A 21,801-nucleotide genomic window follows, 5' to 3' on the forward strand; every position below is an offset into this window, starting at 1 on the left:
TGGATGTGTAACTGATATGATTCTGCAATCTGTATACGGGGTAAAAATGGGAGTTCATAACCCACTTGAATCAAAGTGTGAAATATGATATATCAAGAACTATGTAATGTGTTGAACAACCAACAATAAAAAATTATTTAAAAAAATTAAAAAAAAGAAACTTACAGTAAAGGAGAAATGATACTACAGTGTCATTCTGTTTAGTATGGTAACCTGACATAACAGCCTAGGGCTAGGAGAGGCTTCCTGGAAATAATTACCTGTGAGCTGAGCCATTGCTATGACCTCAAAGTTTCTGTTTTGGCAGTGGGATGCGCTGTGGTATCTTGACATATTGACATAGGAACCACAGGAGAAAGTATGGGCTTCTTTATCCCACAAAGAGAGCTCATATTTTCAGAACTTTCAAACAGCATCAGCTTTATATTCAAATTTAGATCTATTAACTGATCCATCCCATAACTGCTATAAGCAGTAGATAAATTGTGAAAATAAATATACATATTCTAGTTCAAATGAATTCCTTGAAATATTCAAAATTCCACCGAACAATCAGGGTAGATGTTTAAAAAAGACCACACAGGAAGTCCAACTCCTTAGTTGTTTCAACTTAACAACATGAAAGAGATAAGTATTTCATGAGGCAAATTCTAAACTCAAAAATATTTAAATTTTAGAGTTATCTTCTAGTCTTATTTATTGGGCATTTTATGTTTGTTACCAGAATTTTAATTTTCCTATGATACTGAAGTATTTGTGACAATAATATGACTTTTTGGCAGAATGACTTGTCTTTATGTTTTTAAACTATATATATATATATATATATATATATAAAATCTATCATGTGATTCTACTCAAAGTGCCAGAACTTGGAATAATTGGTTTTTGAATTGAGCATAGAAGACCTGGGCTGTGTACCGTGTCCCATATTTACCCCTATAAGAAATGGAAATGGTGGTCAAGCAAAGAATTTTGCCTTAGGAGAGAATAGTGGAAAATTTCAGTCTTCCCAAATTGGCATCAATCTTACATACAGGATAAGTATTTTCCCTAAATGTTTTTCTGAACCCAGGTTCTAAGCACAATGCTTAGTAAATAATCTGCAATAAGTAGTGAATATAAATATGTCTTAAAGCATCTAAATATTGTTATTAATTATAATTACTAAGATTCATTTTAGTTATTGCCATTACTTTAAAAAAATTTTGTAGTAGTAAATGGACAGAATGACTTTATTTTATTTGTTTATTTTTATGTGGTGCTAAGGGTCAAACTCAGTGCCTTACACATGCTAGGCAAGTGCTCTACCACGGAGCTACAACCCCAGCCCTGCTGTTACTTTTAAAGTCTTATTCTATTATGCTTTTAACTCTGAACAGAGAAGGAAAGTTTGATAACAGGACAAAACTGCTAGACTCCAAGTGATCCCAGTTGATGATTTCCTGCATGACCTTGCGATCAAACTGTTTTGTCTACAATGATTACTCAGGCCATGTTACTAACAGATAGCCAAAATAAAATTGTAACCAAAATCTAACAACTTATATCTGAATAACCACATCATTTTCAAGATTGAATTCAATGTCATCTCCTCTGTGTTGCTTTTCCTGAAGCTCCCCATCAAAAAATCTATTCAAAAATATTTATTATATTTTATATAACAGGCACTATTCTAGGCTCTTAGTGAATTGTGTCCTAGGCACTGGGACATACTTTATCATTTTCCATGATAAATAAGAAACAGATATGGTCTCTGTCCTCAAGGAACTTATATTTTACAGTAGGGCATAAGAAAATACAAAAAGAAGATTGTGGAAAGTGAAACAAAAGAAATTATATAGGATTACATAATAAAAAATCAGTGGATATTTTAAATGAAGTTATCAAGATAAGCCTATGAGGAAATAACATTTACATTGAGATCTTAAAAATGAGAAAGGGAAGATGTGCAAAGAGGTAGGGATAGAACATGCCAGCCACAAGGAATAGCGGATGCAAAAGCTCCGAGGCTGAAGAGAGTTTGGAGTGTCCAAGGAATCAAAAAGAGACCAGTACACTGTGAGAGGATCCCAGCTCAATTTCTGACATAATTGCAGTTGCTCAATAAATAATTGTTGAGTGAATAATGAGGCAACAGAATAATGTGATATTAGAAAGAAAAGTATATGGGCCAGATCATAAAGGTCCTTTTAGGACATAATCATGAGTTCTAATTTCATTCTAAGTGCACCACAAAGCCATCAAAAGGATTATACTTTTCAAAAGGATTTCTCTACTATGAGAAAAATGAGTTTCAAGAGTGACAGCAAAGATATCAGGACACTGTTGTAGAAGCTAAGTAAGAGAAGATGTAAGAGAAGATGGTTGCTTAGTGATGAAGTAGAGTGGGTAGATTGGAGGTATATTTTTAGATAGAACTCCTGGAACTTATTTGTGAGTAGGATGTAGAAATGAGGCATATAGTAGGCATATAGAAATGAGAAGAATCAAGGTTGATTAACAGATTTTTGTGTGAGAAACTGGATAGATAGTAGAAGCCTTTATGAATTGGGGCTACTAGGGAAGGAATAAATTCCTTCTCTTGAATTGCCTATTGGATATTGAAATGAACATGTCAAATAGACATCCTGGAGTTCAATGGAGAGGTAAGATAGATAAGTTTGAGAATCAACAGCATTCATATGATATTTAGAGCCATGGGTCTGGGTGAATAAATAAGGTCAAAACCAAGCACAGAAATACACCAACATTTAGAAACTATTTAGAAGACTATTTAGAGTACAGGGGCATTGCATTGTTTTCTGAAATATCTTTCCATGTGTCATGGTTTGAGTTTGTCTCTCAAAGGTTCATGTGCTAGAAACTGGGTCCTCAGTGTGGAAGTGTTGAGATGGTAGAACCTGGTAAAAAAAAAGTGAGTTGTGGCTCAGTGGTAAGCACTTGCCTAGCATGTGTGAGGCACTGGGTTCAAGTCTCAGCACCACATATAAATAAATAAAATAAAGATCCATCAACAAGTAAAAAAAATTTTTTTTAAGTGATTAGGTCATTGAAGCCCACCTTCAGAAAGGATTATATTCTTGAGGGACCTAGGTTAATTGAGAATGAGTTGTTATTAAAAAAAAAAAAAAGTGAGCTTGACCCCTGAATCTCTTGGCTTCCTGTCTTACAATGTGATCTCTCACTTTTGAATTGTGCTCCTACCATGATGCCATCTGACTTGTGATATAGCCAGAAAGTTCCCACCAAAGCAAAGCAGATGCTATCACTATGCTCTTGGACCTCCAAAATTGTGACCTAAATAAATCTCTTTTTTTTATACCTTACCCAGCATCAGGCATTTTGTTATAGCAACAGTAATTGGTATATATTATACATCATATACCATTTTATAGTTTAAGAAACTTCTTTCAGGGCTTACAAGGGAAATACTTTCCCTATACCTGAACTTTCAATGTATAAGCTAAAGGGCAAGAGGAGGGAAAATTAAAAGACTGCCTAGATAGAATACTTTAACAACAAACTTATAGGGGACAAGTTTAATCTGTGACAAAGTTGAACGGGAGAGGCTGCGGGTTAAAAACCACAGCAGAGGGTAAGTTGAAAAAATGAGAATTTAGTGAAAGACTAAATACTGAAATGTTAGAGGGCCAGTGCTTCCCTCCCTCTCATGCACATAAACCAGGCTCTACTTCCAAAATCTGGCCTTGTATGGCTTAAAAACCCTAAGCAAGAGTTGAAGGACTGTACTTTAGGGAACCTGACTATCAAGAGAAAACATATCCAATTTTAACATTTAAAGGTCCCACAGGGAAAATAACAGATGCCTGACCAATTACTGTATCATAAGACCAGCCAGTCAATAAACTTGATGCTCACACACACACACACAAACAACTCTTATTAACTTTGCTAAATGACTGGACAGCTCAAGACCAGCAGACAGGTGAAAAGAGCTTCTAAAACCAGAGAGAGAGAAAAAGAAAATAACTCAGAAGAAATGGATCACATAGAAGCAGAAAAAAAGTAAAATTCCCACTAAATCCCACAATAAATATCCTAAGAGAAAAAGCATTCACAACCTTGAAATAAAAACAGAATTCCATTATTTATTTATTAAAGTAACATTAAGTAAATAAGAGAGAAAACTTAGAAATTAAAATAAGATAGGAAGCTGGTCACAGCGGTGCTCACCTGTAATCCCAGTGGCTCAGGAGGCTTAGACAAGAGGTTCCCAAGTTCAAAGCCAGCCTCAGGAGCTATGAGGCGTTAAGCAACTCAGCGAGACTCTATCTCTAAATAAAATACAAAATAGGGATGGGGATGTGGCTCAGTGGTAGAGTGCCCCTGAGTTCAATCCCTGGTACCCGCCCCCAAAAGGAGAAACTGAATATTCATATAAAGTTTAAATGATAAAATTGAAGCAGTCTTCCAAAAATAAAAAATATAAAAAGAATGGAAAATGAACAAGTAAAAAAGAAACTTAAATTAATTCAAGAAATCCAACATATGACTAACAAGAGTACCAAAATCAGAGAATAACTTTGTGCTGCTGTAACAAAATACCTGAGGTTGGGTAATATTTTTATTTTAAATATTTTTTATTTTTTAGTTGGATACAATATCTTTATTTTACATTTATGTGGTGCTGAGGATCGAACCCATGCGTGTGCCTCCTGCATGCTAGGCGAGTGCTCTACCACTGAGCCACATCCCCAGCCCCAGGCTTTGTAATTTATAAGAACAGAAATTTATTTCTCATGGTTCTGGAGGCTAGGAAGTTTAAGATCAAGGCACCAGCAGATTTAGTGTCCAGCTCTCTGCTTCTAAGATTACACTTTGTTGCTGGATACTCTAGAGGAGATGAACACTGTGTCCTCATGTGGTATAAGTGACAGAAAGAGCAAACTCAGCCTTTTATAAGGCATTACTCCATTCATGAGAACTCTACCCTTATGAATTATATTCACCTCCTGGAGGTCCCATCTCATAATTTATCTCATTAACAATTAAATTTCAACATATGGATTTTGGGGGATACATTTGGGCCATAGAAATAGTTGGTGGGGGCAGAGGGGAGTAGGGAAAGAAAATTACATTGAAAAATTATATAATGGGCCATAATGTAGTAACTGGGGCCAGAATCACTCTCCACAAAATAAAAAACTAGCCAAAATATGTGAAACACTTTTTCAGACATTGAAAAATGGGCAGCACAGGCCTCTGTTTCCTCATAGAAGGAGAACAAATCAGGTGAGCACTATATTATCTCAGCTGTTTGCCTGAAGACACTTTTCAGACCACTGTGCATGGAGAGAGACATCAAATAAGAACCATGAATATGTAAATCATAACTGGAGAAAGAAAGATTCATTAAGGAAAAAAGTACCAAAACTGGCAATGGACGGTGAACTTTATATACATACATATTTAGTTGTAGGTGAACACAATCCCTTATTTTATTTTTATGTGATGCTGAGGATTGAACCCAGTGCCTCACGTGTGCCACTGAGCCCCAGCCCCAGCCCTAAGACAGGACTTTTAAAAATCTATTATAAATGCACTTCCAAATTTAAAGAAATCATGAACACAAAAAGATATATAATAGAAAAAAAGTTACTTCTAAAGCTGAAAAAATATATCTAAGATGAAAAATTCATTGGACTGAATTAAGAGTGAAATCAAAAGATACAGCATAAAAAAAGATATAGCATTAGACCCATACAAACTGAAATGTGGGAAGAAAATAAACACTAAAAAAGAAAAAAGAGAAAGAAAAGAAAAATGAGCAGAACCTTAATGAACTGTAGTAGGTCATTACAAGCATTCGAACATTTAGTTCTAGGAGGAGAAAAGGAGCAAGAACAGAAAATACCTTTGAAAAAATAGGTACCCACAGCAGTCAAAACTGTCTTGAAAAGAACAACAAAATTGGAGGATTCACACTTTCCTATCCAAAATTTGCTGGAAATTTTTGTCTAGTTCAAGGTCATAAAGATTTATATCTCAGGGCTGGGAATGTAGCTCAGTAGTAGAGTGCTTGCTTGGTTTGCCTCCTACAAGGCCCTGGGTTTGATCCCCAGTACCACTATCACGACAAGAATTTTTATCCCTGCAGAACCAGAATATTTAAAGAACTCTTACAACTGAATAGCAAACAAGCAAACAATACAATTTAAAAATGGTCAAAGGACTTGAAAAGATATTTCTGCCAAGAAAATAGGCAAGTGGTCAATACTCATGCAAAAAGATATTCAATATCATTCATTAGTCATTATGGAAAGGCAAATCAACACCATACAGATGAACCTTGAAGACATTATGTTAACTGAAATACTCCAGTAAAAAAAATACTCTTCAGTTCCAATTACATGAATTATTTAAAATTATAGAGATAGAAAATAAGATGGTCAGGTATGATAACATGCACCTGTAGTCCCAGTTACTCAGGAGGCTGAGAGGCAGCATCTTGATCTATAATTTGCCATTATGCAATATTCCATCTAACAACAGGAATTAAATGTTCATCAAAATTGCCCATATTCTGAGCTACAGAGCAAGTTACAAAACTTTAAAGAACTGAAATTATACAGAGTATGTTGTTTGACTACAACAGAATGGAATTAGGAATGAAAAAAGTTTTGTTTTGTTTTGTTTTGTTGTACAATCCAGGGGTGCTTAACTACTAAGCCACATTCCCAGCCCTTTTCTTTGTATTTTGTTTTAAAATAGGGTCTCATCTCACTAAATTACTAGGGCCTCGCTAAATTGCTGAGGTTGGCTTTTGCATTTATAATCCTTCTGCCTCAGCTTCCTGAGCCACTGGGATTCCATGTGTGTGCCACCGCACCCCGCAAAAAAGGTTATCTATAAAATCTCAAAAGGTTATCTTCAAAAAAATAATAATGTACTCTGTTTCAGAAATTTAGAAGAAAGAAATTTGAATGTTTTCACAATAAATAAATGATAAATATTGAGGAGAGATACACATGTTTAACCTGACTTAAACATCATACAATGTACACATGTATCAAAACATCACATGGTACTCCACAATATGTATAGATTTAATGTTTTACATATTAATTATAAATAAAATTTAAAAATTTTTAAATTTTTTTTAAAAAAAGACTATCTTCAAAATCTCAAGTTGAGGGCTGGGGTTGTGACCCAGTGGCAGAGTGCTTGCCTCAAACATGTGAGGAACTGAGTTTGATTATCAGCACCACATGAAAATAAATAAACAAAATATAGACATATGTCCATCAATAACTAAAAAAATTTTTTTAAAGCTATATTAAAAAAATCTCAAGTTGATTCCAAGATTTATAAGCAAGAGACTTATAATACTAAAACCACATTTGTTACATATTTGAAAATTTAAAAAAAAGAAAAAGTCTGTATATATCATTTTGGAGTACCTATTTTCCAAGAGGGGATGAACTATTGGAGCTATTATAGAAAGAAAATCTCTGATGTTAAAACAGTTTTAGCCCAAGAAAGCTGTACAACAGAGAAACACATGTGGACTAAAAAGAATGCTGGAAAAATATTTGTTCCTTGTAGACAAGACTAGTAACAGACTGGGGGTAAAGTCACCATTTCAGTATATGCTAAAAATTCACTTTCAGAACTGAGTCATATAGAAGCAAATAGTATATTGTTAAATGTACATATCATATTTAAAAGAGAGAAGGAATTTCATTCAAATGTGAAATTATGGAGTGTGATGGATATAAAGCAAAGCTAGATACTGTGTCTACTGTAAAGATTGAGATCACCATGAGCAAAGTTGAAACTATGCAGTGGGCAATCACTGAACTGCCTATAACCAAAAAAGAAGAAAAAACAAAAGAACAAAAAGAAGATATTACCCATTGAATGGGGGTGGGGGTGGGGGTGGGTCTATTGCCTGTTTCAGAATTCCTAATGAACCAGTGAAGTAATAGCTTAATGTTGTTGAATCAGAAATTTCAGTGTCATACTAGGTTTTTGTTATTAAAAGTCAAAGCCAATTTATCTTTTGTGTTTCCATCTTCCTTTTGTGTTCCAACAGACTGATTATTCTTATCTACTTACTGGGAGAACCACAGTTGGTTCCCTTACTTGAAGATGCTGGAAAATAACTTATAAAACATAATTGTAGTATTTTTTAATATAATATTATTATATTAAAGAAATAATAAAGGACATTTGTTTTGTATACTTCTATTACCTCATAGTTAGTAAAGCAAGGTGAAAATGTCAAATTTTAATCAGTTTTTATGGACTTTTATTCCTATAAAAATTTTAAAGGAAGAAATGAAGCTCTGTATTGTGTGTACGGTCTTTGTTTTTATTTTTGTTTTAATCATTTGGGATGTTTACTTTCTCCAAGAGGATTAATTCTGAGGTAGCACACTAGGTAAAGGAGAATATGTGCATTGACTAACAAATTTGAATTTGCTTACAATTAATTTTAAAATTACATCATTACCTATATCATTTGTGAAGAAGAATGACCTAAGAGTATAAAAAACAAGACTAACTATACAGGTTTCAATTTGGTTGAAATTCATCATTTTATAAGACTAAGCAATAATGTTAAAAGTATTTTTTCCTGATTATTTGAAGATCTTTATATGTTATTATGATTGAATGGTACCTGATTTATAGTTTAAGCCCTCTTAAACTTATAGTTACCTATAAAAAGAAATCATATATACCTGACCTTATTGATGAAAAAATATCTGTAAAATTGTAAACTTAAAGGGTTGTGGAAATACATTAGGGTGTGGGAAAACTAAATATATAAACTTTGCTTTATGGCAACTATGTATTACCTGTAAATAAAACAGTATAATACTTTCAGAGGTTTTTTTTTAAGGCTTTCAGTAAAAACTCTGCAATAAAAAGGGACAAACTAGTGATGCACATGATGAATTTTTTTAAATAATGACAAATTTGAAAACATATAATAAGTAAAATAAACCAGATAAAGAAAGAGTTCATACAATATGACTCTATTTATACTAAACTCTTTTTACTAAATATTGTGATATGTAAAACTTAAATATTTTATATACCATTTATTTAAAACATTTTTCTTTTTTTGTAGTGCTCAGGTCAAAGCTAGGGCCTCATGCATGCCAGGCAGACACTCTACCACTGAGCCACATCCCCAGCCCTCATACTAAAGTTCTGAAAAATATAAGTAAATGTATATAGTAACACATAGGAGGTCACTGGTGCTTGATCAAGGGAATGGGAAGAGACTGACTGGAAAAGACCATAAGTGAATTTCTTGGGATGACTGAAATGTTCTGTATCTTAATTATTACGGTGATTGTCACATGATGTATATGTTTGGTCATTTAAATTGATGAATTTGTTGCATGTAAATGATAACTCAATAGTTGATTTTAAAATAATTTTAGAAAAATTTCAGAACCAAACAATACAAATTTCCAGAGTGAAACATTCTCCCAAAATGCCCAGCACACTGGATAAAACTGACCCTCACTGAGTTTATCCTTAAAATTTGGGGAGTCACCAGGAGAAAGAAGGAAGAATACCCTAAAGACTTCTTCAGAGAAAAAGAGGATCAAAATACAAAGAATCAAAAATCAAATGGATTTTTCAGACTTTTCAATATAGAAGGTAATAATAGAACAGTGTCTTTAAAATTTTGAGGGAAAGGGCTGTGGTTGTGGCTCAGAGGTAGAGCACTCACCTAGCATGTGTGAAGCACTGGATTCAATCCTCAGCACCACATAAAAACAAATAAATAAAATAAGGTATTATGTCCAACTACAACTAAAAGTACATATTTAAAAGAAAGAAAAAGAAAAAAGAAACTGTGAAATGCTCCAGCTACAAAATACCGAACTAAGTCAAGGGAAGAGGGCATGGGGGTAGGAAAGATGGTGAAATGAGAAAGACTTCATTACCCTAGGTACATGTATGATTACACAAATGATGCAACTCTACATTGTGTACAACCAGAAAATGATAAGTTGTGCTCCACTTGTATACAACAAAATGAAATGTATTCTGTTGTCATGTGTAACTAATTAGAAAAAAATAAAATTAATATAAAAAATAAATAAATAAAAGAAAAAGAACCCTGTAATCCCAGCAGCTCGGGAGGCCGAGACAGGAGAAATGCAAGTTCAAAGCCAACCTCAGCAATAGCGAGGTGCTAAGCAACTCAGTGAGACCCTGTCTCTAAAGAAAATATAAAATAGGCCTAGGTATGTGGCTCAGGGGTCAAGTGCCCCTGAGTTCAATCCCAGGTACAAAAAAATAAAAATAATTTTTTGAAAAATTAAAAATTTCAGGGAAAAATATTCTCAACCTGAAGTTATATACTCATTGAATTTTCAATCAACTATTAAGTATAAAACTAGTTACTATTAAGCATGCAAGTTCTCAAAAAAATTTATCTCACATACCCTTTCTCAGGCAGCTCTTGGGAAATGTGTTCTACCTAAAAAGAGAGTTAACTAGGAAAAAGGAAGGCATGTATCTAGGAAATAGGAGAAAGTCTAAGGAAATTCCCAGAAGGAAGTTAAAAGAGAGATCTTAGGGCAGTAGCTATATATCAGGCTATAGGGCAACCAGCCCCTGCCTTAGCAGGCTGAACTAGTAACAAGCACATAGAAAACTGAACAAATAATTAAGCATTTTTTGACTGTAGAGAAAATAAGACATTATCATGATGTAGTATGTAATTTAACTGTGAACAATATTTAGCTGTAAAGTTGTGAGCTTTAGATTACAGTTACTGAATATTAGTTTTATAGTATAGTTACTGAGTATTAGTTTACTTTTCTATTGATATATAATTCTGTTGACACAGTGGTGGAACAAGGGAAATGTAATAGGGATTGGAGGTGGTACTTATGAGTATTAAATCATCATTTTTCCCTACTAGGAATTCAGTAGATAAATATGTAAGATTTAAAACCAAGAAATAGCTGTTGTTATTTAGAAACAAGGAGGTAAATTTGTGTAGAAACAGCTGAAGTTGGAAGTTGTTTTGTTATAAGTCCTAAGGTACTCTTGAGTTTTATTGTAAACATTACAGACTTATTTGACATTTTTCAAAACTGTGTTGAGTGCAACTTTTTATTTATTTATTTATTTATTTTTACTTTTTACTTTGGGCAGTGCTGGGGATCAAATCCAGGGCCCTCTGTCACTGAGCTATACCTCCATCCCATACCACTTTTAACTTTTTTAACATCTAATTTTAGAAAGAATGAATGGTTGGTAAAGAAACCTGGTTAATATGTTTCTGATATTGTATATTACTGTATTGCCCATCAAACTGGAAGTCTTTGGAGCAAAGAATTTTGATTTATTGACTTCAGGATTAATATGACTGCTGCCCAGTACCTGGCATGTAGTAGGCACTACTAAATGTTTATAGAATGAATGAATAAGGTAACAAAAATATTTAACTATCTATGGAAAAATTACAAGCCATTCTGTAAGTTCAAATGGTTGGGATGCCTAGAGTTGCTTTTATCCAGGGAATGAGTATGAAATGAGTATGAATGAGTATGAAATTCCAAACTCTCTTACTTCTAGCATGAGAACACAAATAATTAAAAATTTGTAGGCACAGCTTATTAGGAATCTGAATATAGACACTACCCAGAACACATGAGAAATGTCCTTTTGTGGTTCATTTTAAATCATTCTCTGAAGGCTTAGTCAAAAGACAAACAATTGAAACCCAGCATCATAATAGTAACTTGTCTCTTTTTTTTAATATTTATTTTTTAGTGGCATTTGGATACCATACCTTTATTTTATTTATTTATTTATTTATTTATTTATTTATACATGGCGCTAAAGATTGAACCCAGGACCTAGCACATGCATGGCGAGTGTGCTATCACTGAGCCACAAACCTAGCCCCAATAACTTGTCTCTTTGTATGTATTCTGAGGTCAATGTCTCTATTTGGGGACTTTAAATTTTCCTTTTTATTGTTGTTGTTGTTCATTTAAGTTGACCCAAATTCACTTGCATCAAACTCTGTACCATGAGGGAGAAATTCTTTGTCATACATAAGGTCACTGACATCCATCTTAAAAGATGTCAGCAGTAGACAGCTTTGTGCCATGGGGAAAAAGACTGGACATCATTAGAGAATCCTAACAAAACCATTATAATTATCTAAGGGTTTTAGCACTTTGAGCAGCTGCTTTTATATGGACATCTGTAGGTTCTCTCAAATACACCTATAGAAAACATATGAAATAGGGCTTAGGGTATAACAATGTAGTGGTAAAGTGCTTGCCTAGATTTTAACCCCAACCCTACACACAAAAATCAATCTATCTATGTACCTATCTTTCTGAAATAACTGTCATTCTTACATTACTTTAAAATCATTGCTTTTGCTGAACTTCACTATCATTTCTAAAAATAAAACTTTTAAAATTTAAAGTCATTATTCAAATATACAATAAAAGCAACTTTAGTCACTCATTTTATTAAATATTATAATAAATTGCCCAATACTATTAATCAATTTTGTACATGGATTTTTGTGAAGTCTTTTAAACTAAAATGTTAAATAATTTGTATATAATGTCTTTTGGCATGAAAAACTCATTTTTTTTTCTTTTTTTGGTACCAGGGATTGACCACAGGGGCACTTGACCACTGAACCACATCCCAGCCCTATTTTACATTTGCATTAGAGACAGGGTCTCACTGATTTGCTTATTAGCACCTCGCTTTTTGCTGAGGCTGGCTTTGAACTTGTGATCTTCCTGCCTCAGCTTCCCCAGCCACTAGGATCACTGGCATGCGCCACCATATCTGGCTTGGAAATCTCAGTTTTAAGTGTTGGCTTTAAGAAAAAAATTTTAAATAATGGTCTCTAAGAATGGTTAAATAGCTTTTTAATCTTCCAATCAGATTCTGGCTTAAGCAGTGAAAAAGAAAAGATATTTCCAAAAAATTTTAAAGGAACACATGTAGCAAGGAAAAAGTACTATCAGATAACTGAAATCATTGAGCCCCTTAGAAATAAAAGAAAAAGAAGAGAGAATTGGGTCATTACGAAATAGGCATCCTCAAATGATGACCGTACCCTAGCTAATTCAGTGTCCAAGAACCACAGGGAAGTGCCTGTATTAGTAGCCAGACACCTGTAAGAAGTTAAGTGGCCAAATGATTTCTGTCCCTCCTTATTGGGATTTCATTCCCTTCCTTCTTCTCATTCTCTAGACGTACAGTTGTCAGGGATGCCTTACTCTATGATCCTCTAACCCTGCACTCATCTTTTCAAAGCGGACACTAGTCTAAAGCTGATCCAGAGCAGGGAATTCTGGGCGGAATACACAGGAAAGGAGAGGGTGTGTGGAGAAGGAAATAGAAGAAAAGATACATTGTTTCCTTCTTTTTTCATGTCTGCAGCTTCTTCAGAAACAGTTTCATCTTATTTCTGCCTTATAACTCCTGTCAGGATTCTAACATCCCACCCTCTGTCATTTTATTTCATTAGTCTCTTCTTATATTCATTGAAAATAACTACTTCATGGCAGCACTTGCTTGACAATGGGGGAAAATGATAGCGAGCAGAAAACAGATATAATCCATGGCCCTGAGCAACTCTCAGCATTAAGAAGATAACTATTAACGTGTAATTGCCTGAAAAACAAAAGTAAAATTGCATGAGTAGGGCTGGGGATGTGGCTCAAGCGGTAGCGCGCTCGCCTGGCATGCGTGCGGCCCAGGTTCGATCCTCAGCACCACATACAAACAAAGATGTTGTGTCCGCCGAAAACTGAAAAAAAAAATAAATATTAAAAAAATTCTCTCTCTCTCTCTCTCTCTCTCTCTTAAAAAAAAAAATTGCATGAGTACCATAAAGAGAAGTAGGTGGCTGTGAAAGCCTATAACGAGTATTTGCCCTAGTAATGGAGGACACTGAAGGCTTCCCTGAGAAGGGATGGCTGGGCTGGCTCTGAGAGGAGAGAAGGACTTATAAGCAAAAGAAATAACATGGCAAAGACTCTGAAGAAGGTGGAAGTGTGATAAATATGAGGAATGGGAAACAGGGTGAAGGTGACACTATATACAAAGGCTGGTGAGTAGATGGTTGCATAGGTTTTTATACTAAGAACAGGGGAGCCACTTCAAATGTTTTAAGCCCAGGGATAAAGTAATTAGAGATTGGCATTTTGAAAATATCTTTATAATAAAAAGAACAGATTGGAAGAGCCCAGGCTAGTCAAGAAGTGAGAGGTGGTGAAAACCTTAATAGGGTGGGCATAGAAAGAGATTGTAGAGCTGTTTAGGGAGTAAAGTGAATGAGACTTGGTTGTGTTGAATATAGGGAGTGTGGAAAAGGAGGTCAAGAATGCTTCTTGGGCTTTGGCTTTGTTCAATGGGAAATACAGAACTCCAAACAATAGGGTTTTTTTCTTTTAATTTTTTATTTGTTCCTTTTAGTTATACATGACAGTGGAATTAAATCATGAATTTGGGTCATGTACTATTTGGGATGCTTCTGAAACATTTCAGAGAAAATATCAGGTAGACAATTGGATGTGTGAAAACACAGCTTAGAGGATAGTCAAAGGGGAGTCTTTAGTATTTGGGTTAAATGATCAATGAAAATGCCATCATGGATGAATTACAGCACTCTTTTCTATAAAGGGTCTAAGTATAAGTGAGGAAGTTGGTGTAAGTGAAGAAACGTTATTTTTAGCTGTGATTCCAACAAATGGAAAACAACACATTTAAAGGAATAAATGTAGATTATAGAAAAGGAAGTGAATTGGTCCCTGAAGTTCTGTCACAGGGGATACCTGCATCTGTTCCTTAATAGGAGCTACAGTGCCCTGGAAAATGCTGATGTCTTATGGGAAGGTTCTATAGCACTGTCATTGCACAAATGTTCTTCAATCTTTTTCTCAATTAAATAGGTTGTTTCCATGGGCTGACCCAGACAACAGTCTACCAAGTATAGCATTGTCTTTTATGTGACCTGTTCTCAGTTCTCAAAAGCAACTTTTAGAAAACAACCCTTTCATGCATTCAGGATGTCTGGTCAGAGGCTTGTTACATATGGGTCAGATGTTCATGAAGAATCCATAAAGACTACAGAATTGTAAAACCACAAATCCATAAAGGAAGTGGTCCACAGGGTAAGATGCTCCACAGAATTGAGACAGAGAAAATCCATGATTGGTCAAGTCTGGCTTAATAAGATTAGCAGTATCTTTTCAGTAGTGCTAGGGCACGGGAATGTTCGGTAGTTGAGAAAGTGAAGGCAGTGGCCTAGACTCTTATAACTCCAATGGAGTCCTAAGACCACCAGCAACAACAATGCAGAATCTCAGCTTCTGCCCCAAACCTAAAAAAATAAGAACCTGCATTTGAACAAGATCCGTTGTTGATTCTCAAGCACATGAATATTTGAGAAGTAATGGTCAAGTTTGGTAGTTGTAAGAGTTTGGATAAAAGCTAGAGAAGGAAGATTAGAAATAGAAATTCAAAAAGAGAAAAGATCCCAAGAGGAAGAGGTTAGGATCAAGAAAACTGACCAACATGGGGGGAAAAAAGTAACACTCTATCTTTGTGTGTTAAAAAATGGGAAAAGGGGAGGGAAGAAGAAGTATGAGAGCCTAGGCAGACACCTGAGAAAACTTCATGGAAAGATAACCTATTTCTCCCCCAATAAAATTGATGGCCAGGTGAACTGGTGAAGAGGAAACAGAGAAGTTTTAAGCTAAATAATACACAGTTTAGAAACTCCTTTCTTTAGCTCTCAGAGTTCTAGCTATTTTTCTAGTATTTTTGGTTAACATTTCTTTGTATTTTTTTTACCTATAACTTCTTTAACACAGGTATGCATCAATGTATAGAAATATTAAATAATGGTGATATACAGTAAGACTTTTGCATTTATGAAAGTAGCTTCATGAGTTATGAACTTCATTAGGGCCAACATTAAATAAGTCAACTACCAGTTTGCAAAAATGTATAAACACTTGAAAAATAATCTTTACCTACAGTTTTTATGTCTAAAAAGTTTGCTAAATCAATAAAATTATCTGAAAAATTCATCTCACAGATTCATTAGTGATTTATTTAATTGTTTTTTTTTTGATGACCATTTATCATGAGGTATAGAATCTTCAGAATGAATGAGGGAAATAAAAAACTTGACATGCTTGCCTTTTATATAAACTAAATTTTTTATTTATAGGACACAAATGAACAAACTACTATGGCCTGTCATGTTTTCTTAGTTTCTAATTTATTCAACCTCTGCTCATTATTGATCCTCACAGCAGAGTGGCCCAAAGATAAATTTATTCATTCTACAGTTTAGTCAGGAACAAGCCCAAAATTATAGATTTTCCCAGGCAGATGATGACAGGCAGTCAGGGGGATGACAAATGGCTGTCTTTAGATTTAGTAAGGACAGTTGGGCCAGACGTTTCCAATAAAGATTGAAGCATGCTGGTCAAATACAGGTTCATCAGCGGTCATCATTAATGGTGGAGAAAGCATTGCCATGCAGCAGACACCCATAAAGGAGCTTAAGCAGAGGAAATAGATTTGGCTCCTCAGTATTTTGCAGCACTCCTCTAAGTGATAGTATGACATGATCATTTATCAAACAGAGACTGTCCAGAAAAGTGTCTGCTTCTTTTAGTAACTTATTGAAGGGCAGGAAAGTGAAAGCATTTTATTAAAGACAGGAAGGCAATGAACAACCAGAGCGTATCCAAAGGGTAATCGTATTTCAGCACAGGATTAGTTTAGTCTTAAATAAACATACACTGGAGGGAGTATGTTGAGGGTCATTTATCAAGTGAGGAATAATTAGCAAAACTCTGAGCACTCATTATCTATATCAATTTAAAGTTCTCATACTGTTGTTATTACCTAACTTTTGGATGATGGGCATTGTATTCAACACTATAGAAAAAATACAATGTACAATCCCTTCCTTAAAGGTTTTTAAAGTGAGAGTAATACGGTGTAATTCTCACATAGAATAAGAAAATTATAGCAAGCTGTATTAAATGCTGTTGAATAAATGCTATGGAGCAGGCATAGTCTAGGTCTCAAGGCTGAGGGCTGAAGCTATAGTTTGTGAAGAGAGCTTTCTTAGAAGAAGTCAACTACTTGTTTGTCATTAGGTCAGAAATTTCTTCTTTCTTACTTACAACTTTTTCTCTGTTGACCAAAATTAAGAGAAAGGGAATTCACTGAGGAATAGCAGGGCAGGCAAAGAGAAAATGAACATATTTCTGATTTACCTGTTTTGTTTCCAGCACTGTATATGCCATGACAATTACTGCAATTATCCTCACTTTATAGAGGAAGTTGTAGGCTTGCCTAAGGTCTCAAGTAAGTAACAGTGCCAAGGAATTTAGGATTGCCTTTAACAAAAAAATAAGTCCTATATTTTCACATAGATTATTTGGATCCCTCGGGGTCAAGCACAGACTTAAATTCTGGGTATATAACCAAAGAATATGAAATCATATCTACTCTATGTTCATTACAGTATTATTCAGAATAACCAAGATTTGAAAACAACCTAAGTACATTACCTTTTTTGTGTAATTCATAATAGACTAAACATCTAAGTTTTAAAATAAAAGCCAGAAATTTTTGGCATATATAAAAACTACTCAAAGTATATTTTAAAGAAAAAATTTTTTTTTAGTTGTAGATGAACAGAATGCCTTTATTTTATTTATTTATGCAGTGCTGAGGATAGAATCCAGTGGTCTCACACATGCTAGGCAAGTGCTCTACCACTGAGCCACAACCCTAACCCTCAAAGTATATTTAATTTCTATTACCTAGTAGTTAAGACAAAATATTTGTTTAAAGAAGAGAGGGAGAAGGCAAGAAAATAAATGACAAAAAACTATGGGGAAAGGAAGTGACAGTGGATGGGGAAAGAAATCCAATAAGAGAGAAAGAGGCACTAAGGAGGGCAAACTGGAAGAATTGGCTCTTATGTGCCTTTAATATGTTTTCCTCACATTCAGTTGAGTTGTAGAACACAAAATAAATTATTCTTTTCTTGTAAGCTATAAAAAGCATGCAAAATTTATGACAGTATGTAAAAAATTATACCCAGAGTATGGTGCCAATTTTAAAAGAAATACCTATGCTCAAAAAAGAAGACTGCACAGATATAAAAGTGATCTTTGAGTGACAAAAGTGATATTTTTCTGTTTTTCCTTTTGATAGCTTTTTCTAAATTCTTTATAAAATAAAAGGCATCAAAATATATTTTTTGCAATGCCAATTGTCTGTTTACTCGGTACTTCCTAACTGCCTTACTCTGTAAACTTCTATAAATTCCACTAAGAATAGGGCCTCTTCTGTAGCACAAATGTTATGTGAGCTGCAGTTTGGGCTCACATAAGGCAGGTATAACCAAGAACAGTACTGTGACTCCCCAAGTCAGGATATCACTTTTTTTGCCTTTTCCTTAGTCCCTTCTACTACCATAGGCCATTTTATTAAAAAAAAAAAAACAGTTATTATGTATCACCTGAATACCTGGCACTGAACTAGAACTCTATGAAAAACAGTAATTTTAGAAAACAGCAATTAGGGCTGGGGTTGTGGCTCAGTGGTAGAGCACTTGCCTAGCACGTGCGGGGGCCCTGGGTTCCATCTTTAGCATCACATAAAAAAATAAAATAAAATGAAGGTATTGTGTCCAACTACAACTAAAACATAAATATAAAAAGAAAACAGCAATTAAAAATAGAAATTGACATGCTAGAAGTACAGAAAATTATGAAATACTTATGGCTTACTTTTTCTTCTCTAATTATAGGATTTGGAGTTTTTACTGAACAAGCTGGTGAAATTATGTAAAATGGATCTAAATGGAAATCCTGTTTGTATCAAACCAAAATACAGGGACAGAATAATATTGGTTTCCAAATCATTGGGTATGTATTTTACATTATCATAATTTTTACAGGGAAAGACATCTGTTCAACTTTATAGTTAAATTTATCTGCAAACTTTCAGAAATATAAATATGACATCTTGAACTATGAAATGGTCATCTTAAAATTCAGTATTTTGAATAAGAGCAAAAATTAAGAAAATTGCTAAATAAAGTATGAAAATATCTGCTGTTCAGAAATAAAGCACCAGACTCTTTAAAGATAAAATGTAGCTGATATTAAGGAAAGTGGTTAGTTACAAATGTGTAAACTTGATGACCTTTTGCTAAACTTTCATTGGCACAAATCCTCTGATGATCCCAAGAGACTCCTTAGTTCTTGGTTCTGTAGATAAAATTGATCATGTTTTCATTGTTTGACATTTGCCAAATGATACCCAAACATATAGAAGTGCCTTTCGTTTGAAAGGGAAACAGAATGATGAATTCCTTTATAAAATCCTTAAAAATAATAACATTCCTGAATATGCACTATAATGGAGGAAATGGACAAAAGCACTTGATCAATAGTGACCACAGTTACATAGCATCAGAGAGACAGGCAATACTCTCGCAGTAAGGAGCCTCATGAGAACATTTCCTATAACAGTACCTTTGTGACATGATATGCTTGAATTTAAAAGTTAGCTGTATGATAAAACCACTTTTAAGCTCTAGTAAATTTTGATAAATCATAATGTTAGTTAACTGATTAATCATAATACTAATGTTGTGATTCTCTGGAAGGAGGATGAAAGGCATATCAAAAAAATGCAAGGGCCACACAAGATGAGAACAGAGAACACACAGAGACAACAGTCAAACATAGTTGTTTTGAGTTTTTTGAGGGGTTTTGTTTGTGTGTGTTTTGGAGGGGGTTACTGGAGGTTGAACCCAGGAGTACTCTACTTCTGATTTACATCTCCAGCCCTGCCCCACCCCTTTTTTTGAGACAGGGTTGCCCAGAATGACTTCGAACTTACAATCCTACAGCTTTAGTCATGTATAGTTTTTAAAAACTCTACAAATAATTCTGCTTGTAGTCCATCATCCATCCTCCCATCCCCTCCCATCTCTGCTCATAACACACAATATTGTATTAGTCCATTTTCATTGGCATGCAGATTAAAATAAATACAATTAATGCTTTACTAATTGGAGACTATAAAAGATGTAGAGATAGCTATATTGACTACCAAATAAAGAGGGTTTATTCCGTTTGTTTTGAATAAATCTTTTCTCTGACTTGTTTACGATTACAAAACTAATACATATTTTTCTTGCAAAAATACACAGAAGAGGGCTGAGGTTATAGCTCAGTGGTAGAGTGCTTGCCTCTCATGCATAAGGCACTGAACCTCGATCCTTAGCACCACATTAAAAAAATAAATAAAACAAAGATATTGTGTCCATCTACAACTAAAAAAATTTTTTAAATACATAGAAGAAAATATAACTCATAATCCCATCATAAATCTGCTGTTAACACTTTAGTGTATGTCTTTCCAGGGTTTTTTCTATGCACATATACACATATAACAAATTCTCTTTGATTTTAGCTTTTCTTATTCTCATTTCTTTCTTTTTACTAAGTGTAAAAATAAAATCAATGGAAGACATGGTTTGATGTATCCTAGTAAGAAGGACTTCTAGGCAGCCATATTATGTTTCATAAATTACCCATTCTTCACCAAATGGAACACGCATATATTCGATTTACTTGGCATGAATGGAAACAAATTTCATGCTGAAAGCAGCTCATTAAAAAAAAATAAATCTCATAAGATCTTGTGTCCATTACCTGGTTTCTATACATAATAACCTCAAATAAAATCATTTGCTAAAAATGAGATGGAATCAAGTTAACTGAGGCACAATCCTCTAGTCACTGCAAATTCTGTCTCGGACATTAACATAAAAAAGAAGAAATTGGCCAAGCACAGTGGTGCATACCTGTAATCACACAGATTCAGGAGGCTAAGACAGAAAGATCATAAATTTGAGGCTAGCCTCAGCAACTTAGCAAAATCCCATCTCAAGATTAAAAAAAAAAATTGGGGATGTAGTTCAGTGATAAAGTGCCCCTGAATCAATCCCTAATTTAAAAAAATTGTGTTAAAAGACTTGGATTTTTCATTCCTTTTAAAAAAAACATTTTTTTTAGTCGTAGATGGACACAATACATTTATTTATTTATTTTTATGTGGTGCTGAGGTTCAAACCCAGTGCCTCACCCGTGTGAGGCAAGCACTCTACCACTGAGCCACAGCCCCAGTCCATCTTTTCTTATGTTTATAATAGATGTTTTTAAAAATATGTACTGATTACACACATTCCATCAAAAAAATAACATATTATGTAATTATTAATAAAAAAAAATGAACCAGGAAAGATATGAATAAATTAAGTTATTAAGAAAACTGAACATAAAAGAATGACCCTTAATGTAAAGTTATAAGTACTAACATATATTATGATAAAACATTTAACTAATTTCTTGAAGTGCTATTATTCAGTTAAGAAAAGTTCATGAAACAAAAATACGAAGACACTGTACTTCTAGGGTTCATGGTTCTAATTTATACATTAGTCCCCCTTTATCTGTGGTTTTCTTTCCAAGATCAGAAAACACATTATAGTACAATAAGATATTTTGAGAAACAGCCCACATTCACTTTTATTACAGTATCTGGATATAATTGTTCTATTTTATTATTAATTATTGTCAATCTATTAATATACCTATTTATAAATTAAATTTTATCATAGGTATGTATTATATAATAACACAGTATATATATATATATATATATATATATATATATATATATATATATATATATATAGTATTC

The 21,801-nt window shown here is 34.0% G+C and overlaps 1 protein-coding gene across 3 annotated transcripts in view; it reads left to right on the forward strand.

Annotated features, from left to right (window-relative positions):
- Ppp1r42 (protein phosphatase 1 regulatory subunit 42) overlaps positions 1 to 21,801 on the forward strand; it is a 54,987-nt gene that overhangs the window by 15,647 nt on the left and 17,539 nt on the right. For all 3 annotated transcript variants that reach the window (XM_048782972.1, XM_048782973.1, XM_015485746.2), the window contains exon 6: positions 18,833 to 18,950. In XM_048782972.1, coding sequence (XP_048638929.1) covers positions 18,833 to 18,950 — 118 coding nt within the window. The remainder of the gene's footprint in view (positions 1 to 18,832; positions 18,951 to 21,801) is intronic.

Source organism: Marmota marmota, unplaced genomic scaffold, assembly GCF_001458135.2.
Source record: "Marmota marmota marmota unplaced genomic scaffold, marMar, whole genome shotgun sequence".
Lineage (NCBI taxonomy): Eukaryota > Metazoa > Chordata > Mammalia > Rodentia > Sciuridae > Marmota > Marmota marmota.